The 14,531-nt window shown below is 53.0% G+C and overlaps 1 protein-coding gene and 1 long non-coding RNA gene across 3 annotated transcripts in view; one reads left to right on the top strand and one right to left on the bottom strand.

Moving 5' to 3' along the window:
• Positions 1-4,740: 4,740 nt before the first annotated feature.
• On the bottom strand, positions 4,741-11,954 carry LOC139033020 (uncharacterized). 2 transcript variants are annotated; one of them, XR_011485643.1, is made up of 4 exons: positions 11,809-11,954; positions 10,126-10,278; positions 8,942-9,038; positions 4,741-5,073 (listed from the first exon to the last, which is right to left on the bottom strand). It is a non-coding gene; the product is annotated as an uncharacterized lncRNA (long non-coding RNA). The 2 variants fall into 2 exon arrangements; XR_011485642.1 differs by lacking the exon at positions 11,809-11,954 and having other exon boundaries at positions 4,742-5,073; positions 10,126-11,777.
• Positions 11,955-12,167: 213 nt separating this feature from the next.
• The window catches only part of CRTC1 (CREB regulated transcription coactivator 1), a 79,686-nt gene continuing 77,322 nt past the window's right edge, over positions 12,168-14,531 (top strand). Inside the window, 1 exon segment of the mRNA XM_070461501.1 lies at positions 12,168-12,332. Within this exon segment, the coding sequence (XP_070317602.1) occupies positions 12,207-12,332 (126 nt within the window). The 5' untranslated portion in view covers positions 12,168-12,206.

Genomic DNA, 14,531 nt, shown 5'->3' with positions numbered 1-14,531 from the left:
CCTTTGGCTCAGAGCTGTGGGGGCAGTGGGCTTCCCAGGCGGTGCAGTGGTAGAGAACGCGCCTGCCGATGCAGGACATGTGGGAGATGCGGGTTTGATCCCTGTTGGGAAGATCCTTGGAGGAGGAAATGTAAACCTGCTCCAGGATTCTCGCCTGGAGAATCCCATGGACAGAGGCTGCCGGGAGGGCTATAGTCTTTGGGGTCGCAGAGTGGGACACGACTGAGCGGATGTGTGTGTGCGGATGTGGGTGTGCAGCCAGGACTTCCACTGCGTGGTGGGGAAGATAGGGGAAACCCGGCCCAGGAGGGCTGGCCTTGGAGAGACTCTTTCCAAGTTGCTCCTTGTGCCTGGTGGCCCAGCCCCCTGCCATCAGCCAGCCCCAGAGCTCCTGGCAGGTTCTGTTTCCATCTACTCAGTCTCAGGACCCCAGGGTGGGCAGCCAGGAGCCCTCTCCCCAGAGGCTGGGATAGGGGAGAAGCAGGGCGGGTCCTCAAGGAACGATGTAGTCACTGTGCTTTCATAGGGGCCCCGGAGCTCCATGAATTGCCCCCAGTCCCAGCTCCTGTCCCAGGCCTCGCTGCCCACTGCTGCACTGTGGAGAATGTGGGCTTCCAACAGCCTTCTGAAAGGGCTGGCTTCTGGGATCACCCTCAAAATGTACCCACAGGCCTGGTGCTCCTGCGCCATGGCCATCAGGGTCCGGGGGTGAAGCTGGGTCTGTGCAGGGGCTGGGGGTCAGGGTTGAAATAGGAGGTTGATTGGGAACCTGTAATGAGTCCACACTGCCAGCGGCGTAGAAATGAAAAGAGCAGCCCTTGGGGATTTACCAGAACATTCCAGCCCTTTCTCATCCCCACCCCCCAACCTGAGCTTCCCCCGAAGAGAACCCTTCCTTGCTAGAGGCACGGCCCCTTCAGGGGGGCAGGGAGAAGCCTTTGCCAGCTGCAAGTCCCCCCTAGCTCAGCTCACACCTTAGAACATCTTGTCCCCAATGAGCTGGCAGGGGTGCCGGCACGGAGCAGGGGGTGGGGTGGGGGGCTGCCGTATCTAACCGGGTCGATTGTGCATAACCGTCTGGGCTGGTTCATGGAATGTTCCGGGGGCCCCCTGCCCCTCCCTCTCCACACCCACCCACGGACCCCCCCATCCCCAAAGAAAGGAAAATTATTTTTCGTATTGTAAACTTTAAACACGAAAAAGCTGTTTTTAATTTAGCAGAAACTGGCTTGAGTCTTCACTGTGCACATTTGCGTCCTTCAGAGAGGCGGAACATGCGTGTACATAGGCACGCAGACCCTTACATGCACACCTGCACGCAGGCATCTGACACACTCACCCACGTGGTCACGCTCACGCCCACAGGTAGCCTGGCTCCTAGGCTTGTGCATGCACCCACGTGCTCGCTCACGCACAGTTACACACACGCTCCAGGACCAGCCTGACTCCTCCACACAGCACCGTGCAGAGGTCTGGAGCTCATCACCCCATCACCTCCTTCACCTTTCGTCCAGGGCAGCTCGGGCACGTAGGGACTGAGTGTGCGGAGATCCCCTCGGCTTCCAGATGTCATGCTTCCCCGCCGTGGCCCTGGACGCGGCCGGCAGGAGCCTCCCTCCGCACCTGGGCTCGGGCTGTGGGAAAACGCCCTCTCCCGGGACGGTGGGATGGAGGCCCGAGAGAGGGAGGCCAAGTGTGACTTCTGGGGCCTCACAGTGAGCGAGGGCCAAGGGGGCCTCGGGGGAGCCGCGTGAGGTGGGAATCTGCCCCAGACCTGGCTAGCTTGGAAACCCGCCCCTGGCTTCATCTCTGAGAACACAACCCCAGCTCCTCTGTTCTCACGGGCCCCGGAGAGTTTGCTTCTCATGGAGGAGCCTCGGCGCACGGGTTTTATTAGGGGCACCTGGCCATGTGTCCCGAGAGGCACAGCCTGAACGTTTGTTGCGCAAATGAGAGCTTTGGGGGTGGGGAGGTAGGAGCAGCGCCTAACCGGCTCCAGCATCCACGGGCACGACTGGCCTACAGACCCCAAGGGCAAGAGGGCCACGAAAGCATGCTGCTGCCCACAACAGAGGCCCCGCTCAGTTCCTGTGTCTGACCCTGCTTGTTGCCAGCCTGGTGGCCATGTCACCCCCTCACCAGCAGGGCCATGATTTGGTGCCCAGCCTCAGGGGTTAATTTAGGATTTAGCTGAGCCATTCTTGGCAACGTCTTTTGTGGGGGTTGTTGTCGATCTGGGCACACTTCCCAGTTCTGGCCACAAGTTTTAAGGGGAAGTCTGGGGTGGGGGTTTCTGGACACAGAAGTGCTGTTGCCCCCCCCCCCCCTTATTATTTCCTACAAGGACACAATGCCAGGAGCTTCTGCAGCCATCTTGTGGCCATGAGGAGCAAGTTAAGACACACACAGAAATGCTGCCTCCCAGAGCCCTGAAATCATGGGGGCACCAGTCCCACCCTGGAACCTCTAACCTCCAGACTTCTTTTTATGAGAAATCACAGTGTCTGTGTTGCTTAAGATACTAGTGGTCAGATATTCTGATAATTGTAATTCAAACAGTTCCAAAATTATAAGTGTAACAGATGCTGGGGTTTCCCCATCTTATGTAAGTCAAGGTTTTAATTTGCAAGTAACAAAACACTGGCCAATTTAAATAGCAAGGACGTGCATTGGAATGCTGTTCAGTTCCTCACAAAAGTGGCAGGAAGGCTGGAAAACCAGGCTCAGAAAATGGTAGAAATCAAGGCGGCGAGGGCGATCAGCTGAAATCGTGCCATGAAGCTGGTTGGTGAGGTCACTCCTCCCCCCACCACAGAATCCAGATGCCTCAACTGGCACTGCCACTCTGCCATAGCTGCCCGGACACCAGGTGCCCCCTGCCCCAGTGCCGTTTCTTTCTATCGCTTGGAGACGTGCTGTTGGTCCCACCCAGGTCCTGTTCCAATGCATTAGCTGCCCGGGGGTAGGGAAAGTTAATACATCAGTGTGTTAGTCAGCTACTGCTGCTGAGTAACGAGCAAGCCCAACTCCCAATGGCATGCAAAAATAAATATGTTTCCTATATCTGTGACCTAGCTTGAGGGCAGGGTGTCTGTTCTGGGCTTCCCTTGGCTGGGCAGCTCTGCTTCCAAGTGCAAGACTGTGGAGTAACTGGGATGCTAAACTTCACCCGCCTTGCATCCTCCTGAGACCAACACCTCGTTAACCTATGTTCTCCTCCTGCAGTGGCGCCAGAGGACAAGTGGGATCAGGTGAGGCCTCCTAAGACCCAAATTCAGAACTCTTGTGCTGTCACTTCTACCCATATTCCTTTGGCCAAAGCAAATAATGTGGCCAAGGTCAAAATCAGGGTTGGAGAAACATCCCCCATCTTGTGCAGGAGGGATGCACAGTGGTGTGGCAAAGGGCAGGAGAACATAGAAACAAATGGGAAACGGAGGCCTGTCATTTGATTGATCATACCATTGGCTTTAAACATTCTTTGCAATTCTATGGTGCTTTCAAACTGTGGTTCTGGAGAAGACTCTTGAGAGTCCCTTGGATAGCAAGGAGTCAATCCTAAAGGAAATCAACCCTGAATATTCATTGGAAGGACTGATGCTGAAGCTGAAGCTCCAATATTTTGGCCACCTGTTACGAAGAGCCAACTCACTGGAAAAACCCTGATGCTGGGAAAGATTGAGGGCAGGAGTAGAAGGGGGTGACAGACGATGAGATGGTTACATGGCATCACTGACTCAATGGATGTGAGTTTGAGCAAGCTCAGAGAGATAGTGAAGGCTAGGGAAGACTGGCATGCCGCAGTCCTCTGGGTCGCAGAGTTGGACACGACTAAGCGACTGAACAACAGCCATTGGCTTCGGAGCCTCTGTTGTCCGGGGGGGTGGGGAGGGGTACCAAATCCCCTTGATGGAGACTCCCCAGCCTCCAGATGCTGGGCTACCGGAAACAAAAGTCAGCTGTATCTCTTCTGCAGACACTATCCCTGAGAAGTTGGGGAACCCTCCTCTTTTACTGCTGAGTAGATTGGGGCCGTAAGTGTCCTGAGCTTCTGGACAGTGGAGGGGGTCCTCTGTGTGGGGAGTTCAGCTGGAGCTCACCCAAGCCTCAGGGCACTGTGGGGTCGCTGCCCCAGATATCCCTTCAGCATGGTGGTTACAGCAGGGACTGGACTGCTAGCTCTCCTCCTGCCCCACCATGCCCTAGAGATATCCCCCTGGGTCCCTGCCGCTCCCCAACTCCAGCCTTCTCAGCAGCCCGCCCTGCCCTGCCTTCCACCCCTCACTCAGCCTGGGGTGGGAGGCCGAGAGGCCTGGGTTCTCATCTAGCCTCTTACTCAATCGCGTAAGGAGCGAGCTCCATGTCTGATGTTTCTGACTTCCATCGCATTCTTCCCTTTTGCTCATAATCAAACCTGGCTCCTGCTTTGCTTTTCAAATCTGTCTGAGGAGGGCCCGGTTTGGAAGTCAAAGACGGACCCTGGATGGTTTTCCTCTTTGCCGTCCCGCTCCAAATGGCCTGAGTCCACCTTCAGCAATGTGGGTACCCCAGATTGACTAAGATTCCATATAAGGCAGTGCAGAAAAGCAAGCCATGAAAACTAACATCTCGAGGTAGGGTTTTGCTTCCCTAACAGTGACTGAATGCTCGCAAGGAAGCAGGCACTGGGCTAAGTGCTTTACATGCATTATCTATTTAATCTTCCCGAGAACCTACTCTTGATGCCGAAAGCTCAGCTTCTCTATCACCAGTGCCGAGTTGAATCTCCAAGAGAGTTTTAGGTAAAGTAGAAAAGGAGAGCTTTATTACTTTGCCAAGCAAAGGGGGACACAGTGGGCTCCTGCCTTGAAAATCTACATGTCCCCACTTAGAGAGGACAGAGAGAAGTTTTACAGTAATGGTTCAAAGAGGGCGTGATCAGCTTGTGGACATTCTTCTGAGGGGTTGGTCATGAGGTGAGGGGAAGTCAGCACCATCAACCTTCAGGTTCCAACCGGTCTGGGGTCTGCATGCTCGAGGGTAGCATACCATCGTTCACTGTTAGCTTCTCCCACCTGGAGGGGGTTTCAGTATCTGCAAAACAGTTCACAAGAGGGACTTCTGTGGTGATCCAGTGGTTAGGAATCTGCCTGCCAATGCAGGGGACATAGGTTCAATCCCCGGTCGGGGAGAATCCCACATGCTGTGGAGCAGCTGAGCCTGTGAGCCTAGAGCTCACGCTCTGCAGCAAGAGAAACCACCGCAATGAAGAGCAGCCCCTGCCTGCTGTTTCTCCCTTGCCTTGCATCCCCTCCCTCTCCTAATTAACATGTGCTTGAGTCTGCCTGTTGGAACTCAGGGAAGGTCATGCAGACTGAATGAAGCCTATTTCCTGTAATCAAACAAATGGGGGTCACAGAAAGACTTGTGTGCACAGGAGCCCCACAGGACCCTGCTTGGTTTCTGAGGAGTGCAGTTATCCACATTTCACATGGGAAGACAGTGAGGCTGACAGGTGAAGTCACTTGCCCGTTGTCACACAGTTGGAGAACTGGCAAGGGCTTGGGCCACACAGAAATGCTCAGGAACTTAGGTTTTAATTCAGCTTGTATTTAGAAGCTGTATTTTGAGGGGTGCTGTGGTGTGGATGCAGGGGAAAGGGCATTCTGGGCAGGAAGACAGCCTGTGCAAAGGCCCTGAGGCAAGATCAGCAAAGCTGGATGGAGAACATGAGAAAGGGAAGGGTGGGAGAGGAAGCTGGCAGAGAAAAAAGGCAACCAGGCAGAGTTATGGAGCATAGGAGAGAAAACTATTTCATGGAGGCAGCAAGAAGTAGTTTATATGAGTTGCCTCTGAGCTTACATTCAGATATGTTCTGTAACTCAGGTGGAGCTATTTAAGAATGGGATACTCCCGATCCCTTTGGGTCGAGGCTGGCTGGAGAAGGATCCACGGCTGTGTGAGTCTAGAGGAAGGAACAGGTCTGCTTTGGGGTCAGGAATGGCTTTCTGGAGGAGGGGACATTTGAGGTGGGTTTTGAGGGACAGATAGGAGTTTCCTAGTCAGAAAATGATTCATTCAACAAACACTTCCTAATTCCCTCTCTGCCTAGTTTTGTGTTAGCCCTGGGGATCCGGGGAAACAGAATGAACACAGATGAATATAAAATGCAGCCTAAAGTGCTCAGAGCCATCCACAAAGAACAAGCTTTAGAAGCAGTGAATTGGGTGTGTCTGTGTTCTTTCTGCGTCCCACAGGAAAGTCAAGCCCTGGAGCATATTAGCCGGGTGAACATGCTTTTAGCTTCCAATTTCTGCTCAGTCTATAGGGGAGCAGATAGCACCCCAAAACATAGCTGCCTTCAGAGAATGGGACGTTCCTGGGTCGTGAGGCACACACCCAAGGGTATGCTGTAGACTGGGCCCTCGGGGTGGGTCTGTCAGAGGAGAGCCCTGAAAGATGAGAAGGTGCCAGCCGTGAAAGGATCTGGGGAGAGAGCAGTGTGGGCAGAGGCAATAGCACGTGCAAGGATCTGGGGGTGGAACAGCACGGAAGCTGGGGTGGCTGCAGTGACGGCCCAGGGTGTGCAGGGACCTTGCGGGCCACTGGGAAGAGGGTGGGCTTTTTTTTCCCCTTGAATGTGATATGGAGCATGAGATCCACCCCACTTTACAAAGGCTGTGAGCTGCTCCAGAAGCCCTGCCCGGGCCACACTGTGTGGCGGAAACTGCCTTTGATGAAGGGAGAAAGTGAAAACGTCAGGGCTGGGTTCTGCCTGGGTCACCAGACACCCTGGCCTCACCCTCCTCGGGGCTGGGGGTCAGTGGAGTAGGAGGAGGGCTTGGGTCACTGTCCGGCCATTGCGCAATAAGCAGCCTTGTGGCTCCCTCTGACTCATCACTAGGGTTTTGGATGGATCAAGTTACTGCCGGGGTGTGGGGTAAATGGGGGTGAGGAGGGCACGCACAGGCCCCTCACCTCTGCCCTGTAGGCATGGCCCCTTGCTGTGGCTGCTGCTACCCCCCAAATCTTTTCTCTTGCATCTTTCTGTGCAGAAACAGGCTTAATACAGCCATATGTAAGCGATCAGGGTAACCAGCATTTTGTGAACACTTATTATGAGCCAGACACTTGACACATGTTAACCTCATTTAAACCTTGCAAAACCTTCCTTGTAGAGAAGGAAGCTGATCTCTGCTGTCAGGTCTGAGTTCCAGTCCTGGGCTGGCACTTAACTTGCTATGGGCAGCTGCTGTCCCTGCTCTGTCACTATTTCCTCTCCAATCTCACAAGACGGTGGCAGGAACTAGAAGTCACATAAATAGAATGCCCAGCCCCTTATCGGACTCCCAGAAGCTCCAGTCTCAGTGCTATGGAGAGGAGATGGATTTTAAATCGACTTCAGTATAAAAGCGAATGGGGACTTCCCTGATGGCTCAGTGGTTAAGAACCCACCTTCCAATTCAGGGGACTGGGTTTCCATCCCTGGCCAGGGAACTAAGATCCCACATGCTATGGAGCAAATGAACCCTTATGTCACAACTACTGAGCCTGCAGGCTTTGGAGACTGTGCACTGCAATAAAGAATCTGGGTTCAGGAAGGTGGGAGGGGGGATTGGGATGGGGAATACATGTAAATCCATGGCTGAGTCATGTCAATGTATGGCAAAAACCACTACAATATTGTAAAGTAATTAGCCTCCAACTAATAAAAATAAATGGAAAAAAAAAGATTAAAAAAAAAAAAGAATCTGGGCTCAATATGAAGACCCAGTGCAGCCTTAAAAAAAAAAAAAGGGAGAAAGAATTATTGGTTCATATACCTGAAAAGGCAGGAGCGTCCAGCTTCAGGAATGGCCAGATGCAGGAATTCAGACAGTATCGCTACCTCTGGTCCTGTTTGCTTTCGTGTGGGTTCACTGTCCAGTCACCTCCCTCTTTCTGTTTATTTGTTTACCTTTGGCTGTGATGGGTCTTCACTGCTCTGCAGGCCTTTCCTCTAGTTTTGGTGAGTGGGGGATACTCTGTGGCAGTGTGCAGGCTTCTCTGCAATGCCTTCTCTGGTTGCGGAGCCCGGGCTCTAGAGCACAGGCTCAATGGTTGTGGTGCATGAGTTTAGTGGCTCTGTGGCACGTGGCATCTTCCAGGGCCAGGGATCGAACCTGTGTCTCCTGCACTGGCTGGCAGATTCTTTACCACTGAGCCACCAGGGAAGCCCCTCCCTCCCTCCCTCCCTCTCTCTTTTTTTCTTTTGTCTGTACTTGCGGTGTGCTGCTTGTAGGACAGTTCCCTAACCAGGTCTTGAACCCAGGCTATGACAGTGAGAGCATGCATCCTAACCACTAGACCACCAGGGAAATCCCCAGGCCTCCTCTCTTCAAGTGCAGTGAAAGTGAAAATCACTCAGCTGTCTCCGACTGCTTGCAACCCTGTGGACTATACAGTCCATGGACTTATCCAGGCCAGGATACTGGAGTGGGTAGCCTTTCCCTCCTCCAGGGGATCTTCCCAACCCAGGGATCGAACCCAGGTCTCCTGCATTGCAGGCGGATTCTTTACCGTCTGAGCCACCATGAAAGCCCAGAGGTCTGTGTTATGCTTCAGATCAGCTACCCAAGCAAAGACAGTGCTTCTCTTTCCCATGCTTCAAACAAAAATTCCAGACTTGTATCTCATTGGGCAAACTGGGTCACGTGCCTACCCTCATCCAATCATGATGGTCAGAGCAGTGGCTCTTATGATGGGCCCAGGCTTTCAAGTTTAGGGGGAGACTTTGTAGGGAGAGTGAGCCATGAGACCAACTCTACCACAAATCAGGGACTGAAAGTTAGGAAATGAAGGGCAGTTGGTTGTCAATACCCCAGACAGGGGGCAGATACTTGGTAGGCAAAAAGGCCAGAAGTCCAAGAAAGTGCTCAAAACAATATGAACAAGAAGGATAAAAAGAGCAGGGGGGACTTGCCTGGTGGTCCACTGGATAAGACATTGAGCTTCCAATGCAGGCGGCCTGGGTTTGATCCTTGGTCAGAGAACTAGATCCTACATGCTGCAAAGAAGCCCTGGTGCAGTCAAATAAATAAAAATAAATATTAAAAACAGAGCAGTGGCAGTCCCCAGTTCAGTTTAGTTGCTCAGTTGTGTCCAGCTTTTTGCGACCCTGTGGACTGCAGCACGCCAGGCTTCCTTGTCCATCACCAACTCTTGGAACATGCTCAAACTCATGTCCATCGAGTTGCTGATGCCATCCAACCCTCTCATCCTCTGTCATCCCCTTCTCCTCCTGCCTTCAAGCTTTCCCAGCATTAGGGTCTTTTCCAAGGAGTCAGTTCTTTGCATCAGGGGGGGACACTATTGGAGTTTTAGCTTCAGCATCAGTCCTTCCAATGACTATTCAGGATTGATTTCCTTTAGGATGGAATGGTTGGATCTCCTTGCAGTCCAAAGGACTCTCAAGAGTCTTCTCTAACACCACAGTTCAAAAGCATCAGTTCTTAGAAGGATGTGCTCATTTCCTCCTGCTAGAACTCCAAAATCACAACTCGCTGTTGAACAACCACTGAGAGGAGAATGTTGGATTCCACCAATGTCCAAGAGCAAAGGAGAAGCCCCAGCAAGATGGTAGGAGGGGCGAAGTTGTGTTTAGACTCAAACCCCATACCCACCAGAGAAGCTCAGAGGGCTCAAACAAAACCTTGTGAGCACCAGGTCCCGGAGACCCCACAGAGACCGAGCCAGACTATGTTTGAGTCTTCTGTGGAATTACAGGTCAGCAGTGGCCTGCCGCAGGGGCAGGGGCTCTGGGTGCAGCAGACCTGGTCACACAGTGTGTGGCACAAGCCCTCTTGAAGGAGGTCGCCATTAACCCCACCATAGGGCCACCAAGCAGACGACCCACAAACTGCAGAACAATTACACCAAAGAAATTCTTGCACTGTTAAGAAAGTTCCAGGACCCACAACATATTTCCCAACCTGGGGATCTGGCAAAAGGACTGAGAACTCCCAGAGAATTTGACTTTGGAGGTCAGTGGGATTTGACCACAGAATTTACGTAGGCCTAGGGAAACAGACTCTTGGAGGGCACAAATAAAACCTTGTGTGCACCAGGACCCAGGAGAAAGGAGCGGTGACCCCACAAGAGACTGACCTAGACTTGCCTGTGAGTGTCCAGGAGTCTCTAGTGGAGGCGTGGGTTGGCGGTGGCCTGCTGCAGGGTCAGGGGCACTGAGTGTGGCAGTGCACGCACGGGACCTTCTGAAGGAGGTCGCCATTATCTTCATTATCTCCACCACAGTTTGGTCTCAGGTCAAACAACAGGGAAGGAACATAACCCCGTTTTCAAAAGAAAATTGGATTAAAGATTTACTGAGCATGGCCCCACCCAACAGAAAAAGACCTAGTTTCGACTCCCACAGTCAGTCTCTCCCATCAGGAAGCTTCCATAAGCTTCTTATCCTTGTCAGAGGGCAGACAGAATGAAAATCACAGTCACAGAAAACTAATCAAACTGATCACATGGACCACAGCCTTGTCTAACTCAATGAAACTATGAGCCACGCCGTGTAGGGCCACCCAAGACGGATGGGTCATGGTGAAGAGTTTCTGACAAAATGTGGTCCATTGGAGAAGGGAACGGCAAACCACTTCAGTATTTTTGCCTTGAGAACCCCATTAACAGTGTGAAATGGCAGTTCCCAGAACATTCCAAATTAAAATGTGTATGTGTAAGTATTTAATGTGGACATTTCATTAAACTGTTACCATATGTAAATAAAAGCATGTTTGGAAAACGCTGGTGTCCCCCTGTGATTTCCATCAGTGTCCCCTCCAGCCATCCCTCGCCCTGGTAAAAAGTGTGCTTGTTATGAAATTACAGGTACCCCAAATTCCCCTGGCTGCCCCTCCTGATTTCTGCCCTGCCCATACCCTGAAATCCCTAGAGCCTCCTGAACATAAACTTTCGATATTGGTGGTTTTGGTCCCTCTGCTTGGGTACGAACAACTAGATGTCAGAGTCCCCCCCTCACTAGGTTTCTCCCCACCCCCAGGTCATTGGGGAGACTCTGCTCTCCCTTTCACTTCTGGGTCTGGGTGGGGTTTCTGGACCTGTCCTTTAGTACCCGATGAAAAAGCTGGATGTTCTTGAGTAAAACTGGACTGGAGAAATTCACAGAGAGAAGGCTGAAGCTCTGTAGTTCCAGTTTTCCAAGCTTAAGGATACAGAGAATAGGAACTGGAGAGGGAATAGGAATGGGGAAAGAAAGGTGTTAAGGATGACATTGGGATTTTGGGCTGGGTACTGATCACACCCCTGAAACCATGGTGGCCACAGGAGCCTCATTTCCTAACATCGTTCTCCTCTAACTGAAAGTGGCTCAGCCGTGTCCAACTCTTTGTACTCCATGGACTGTATAGTCCAGGGAATTCTCTAGGTCAGAATAGTGGAGTGGATAGCCTTTCCTTTCTCCAAGGGATCTTCCCATTCCAGGGATCGAACCCAGGTCTCCCGCTTTGCAGGCGGATTCTTTACCAGCTGAGCCACAAGGGAAGCCCACTCTCCTCTTTACCCATTACTGGTTTTATTTTCCACATCACATTTCTCTCCATCTGAAAAGTTTTTGGGTCACTTATTGGTGGGTTTTATTCCCCTCTCCTCGACTGTGCACCCTATGAAGGCAGGGACCACGTCTTCTTGCTCATGCCGTTTCCTCAATATGCTTGGCATACATATTCAATAAATAATTGAATGCATGCATGCATGGATGAGCAAAGCCCTGAACTGGTGTCTGAGCTGAACTGGTCCGAGCCGAGGCTCAGCCTCGAGAGCTACCTGTCCTTGCAGTAGGTGCTTGTTCCAACCTGGCGACCTGGAAAGATCGGCTTCGAGGAGTCACTTTCTTGGGGGTCCAGTGCCCCAGTCCGCTCCCGGACCATGGCCAACAGCCAGACAGCCGCTGTCCAGCGGGCCAGGAGAGGGCTCACTGCGCCTGCGCCGAAGTCCCCCCCCCCCAATCTGGCCTCTGAGCTTGCCGCCGAAGCGCGCGCATGCGCCATCGCCCCCGCGTCGCGCGCCTCACCTGTGCGCACGCGCCGCTCTCACGCCCGCCGACGCGCCTGCGCACTGCCCGCCGCCCGCGGGTCTGGTCGGCGCTTGCGTGGTGGCACAGGGGAGTGGGGGGGCGAGGAGGTGGAGGAGGAGGAGGAGGAGGAGGAGGCGGCGGCGAGAAGATGGCGACTTCGAACAATCCGCGGAAATTCAGCGAGAAGATCGCGCTGCACAACCAGAAGCAAGCGGAGGAGACGGCGGCTTTCGAGGAGGTCATGAAGGACCTGAGCCTGACGCGGGCCGCGCGGGTAAGGGGGCTTCCCTCGCCGACCCCTCTGGGCCGGAGAGGGAGGGAGGGGGCGCGTGTCCCGCGCGTGCACGGGGCGGGGGGCGCGCGGCGGGGGCGGGGCGCGCGGCGGGGGCGGGGCTTGGCCCGGCCCGAGGAGACAGGTGTCCCCACGCCCTGGGCGTCGTGGGCGGGGACAGGTGCCCCCACATCATCGGTACCTGAAGGGGTACAGGTGTCTGCATCACTGCTACCTGAAGTGGGGGACAGGTGTCACTACATCACGGTTACCTGTGTGAGCAGGCGCCTCCGCATCATTACTAGCTGGAGGGAACAGGTGCCACTACATCATTGTTACCTGCGGGGGGAAAGGTGTCCCCACATTGCTACCTGATAGGTGCTTTTACATCACTGCTCCGTAGGGGAGTGATACTGAGGTGCTTGAACTGGGTGCTGCTTGTGAGCACCACTGTTGCCTGGGAAGGTGGGATAGGTGCTCCTATATCATTGGTACCTGAAGGGGACAGCTGCCCCCTCACCCTTGCTACCTGAAAGGACAGGTGTCTCTACATCACTGTCATCTGTGCACTTACTCCCTGAGTGCTGGGGGAAGGACAGGTGCCCCTACTTGCAGACCTGAGGTGGGATAGGTGTTTCTTGCTTTTGGATATCTGAGGGGAAGGTCTGGCGCCTCCCTTGTGGGGACCTGAGTGGGGTCAGGAAGGCAGATTGGGCTCAGTCTTGAAGCTTGGAGTGGCGACAGCTGCCCCTTCCCCATGTAGCCCATATGGTGGGGACCAGGTGTTGTTCCTCCCACAAGGACACGGGACAGCTGGCCTCAGATGGCCCCTGGCCCCTCAGGACGAGAGTGGAGGGACAGTTATTCCTCAGATGGCTGGGTGCATTTGGTGTGCAGGGGCAGGCCAGATGACCTGCCAACCTCACCTGGCTGTAGGCCCAGAGCAGGGGCTTGGTCATGGCTGGGTTTGGGGACCTGGCTGTCCTCTGGGCCCCAGCTCTCTGGCGACCGCCATGAAGTGCCAGACTCCTTGGGTCTCGGTGTCCTCCTTTGTGGAATGTGTCTTGCAAGCCCTTCCTCGTGGTTGAGGGAGGGGAGCGTGCTTTGCACAGGTGGCAGTAAATCTCTGCTTTGATCCTGCGGAGGGGTGGGACCTCCATGCTGCACCCTGAGGCCTTGGGGAGGGGTTGAGTGGGAGCTGCAGACACCTGCTTCGCTGGTTTCTGGATTTGGCATCTGAGTTGACTGTCCTTGGGCTTCCTTGGTGGTTCAGATGGTAAAGAATCCACCTGCAATACAGGAGACCTGGGTTTGATTCCTGGATTGGGAAGATCCCCTTAAGGGAATGGCTGTCCACTCCAGTATTCTTGCCTGGAGAATCTCATGGACTGAGGAGCCTGGCAGGCTACAGTCCATGGGGTGAGAAAGAGTTGCACCTGGCTGAGCAACTAACATTTGACTCTCCTAGGTAGACCCACTGTACCTTTGTGATGTGAGCCTCAGTCTCTGATTCTTCGGGTGGGATTTTGGGGTGATGTTATTTTTTAATAACTTGGTTGTTTCTCTCTGAGATCATGACCTTAAGACTTGAATGTGTATCTTCATTTCTATGCATTTGTTCAGCACATATCAACTGGGTGCTCATTGTCAGGCAGGTCCTGCCTGTCCCTGCTCCAGGATGTGGCTTGTGAATGAATGAATGACAGTGTGCAACCTGAGTGTCCTTCATATGTCAAGATTTCTAAGGACACGAGCGTCCATTTCATCTTGTTTCCAGCGTGAAGCATGTCCTAGCATGCAATAGGTGTCTAGTGTATGTGGTATGACAGGAAGAAGGGGTCACACTGATTTGTGGCAGTCTTCATGATTGCAGGTCTGGTTTCAGCTTTAAGGTTGGAAATGAATTATTGTTCTTGGAAACATTTCTTTAAAATGACAGCTTTTTAAAGATATAGTTTGTATACCATATAATTCACTTATTCAAAGTGTATAGTTCAGTGGTTTTTAGTATATTTACAGAGTTGTGCCATCATCACCGCTGTCTAATTCCAGAACATTGTCATCACTCCCATAAGAAGCTCCTCACCCATTAGCAATCACTTTTCACTTGCTGCTCCCCCAGCCCCCTGGCAACCACCAGCTTTTCTGTTTTTGTGGATTTACCTGTTCTGGACGTTTCATATAAATGGAGTCATACAAGAT

This window comes from Odocoileus virginianus, chromosome 3, assembly GCF_023699985.2.
Source record: "Odocoileus virginianus isolate 20LAN1187 ecotype Illinois chromosome 3, Ovbor_1.2, whole genome shotgun sequence".
Classification (NCBI taxonomy): domain Eukaryota; kingdom Metazoa; phylum Chordata; class Mammalia; order Artiodactyla; family Cervidae; genus Odocoileus; species Odocoileus virginianus.
This window is presented reverse-complemented; position numbering and strand designations above follow the sequence as displayed.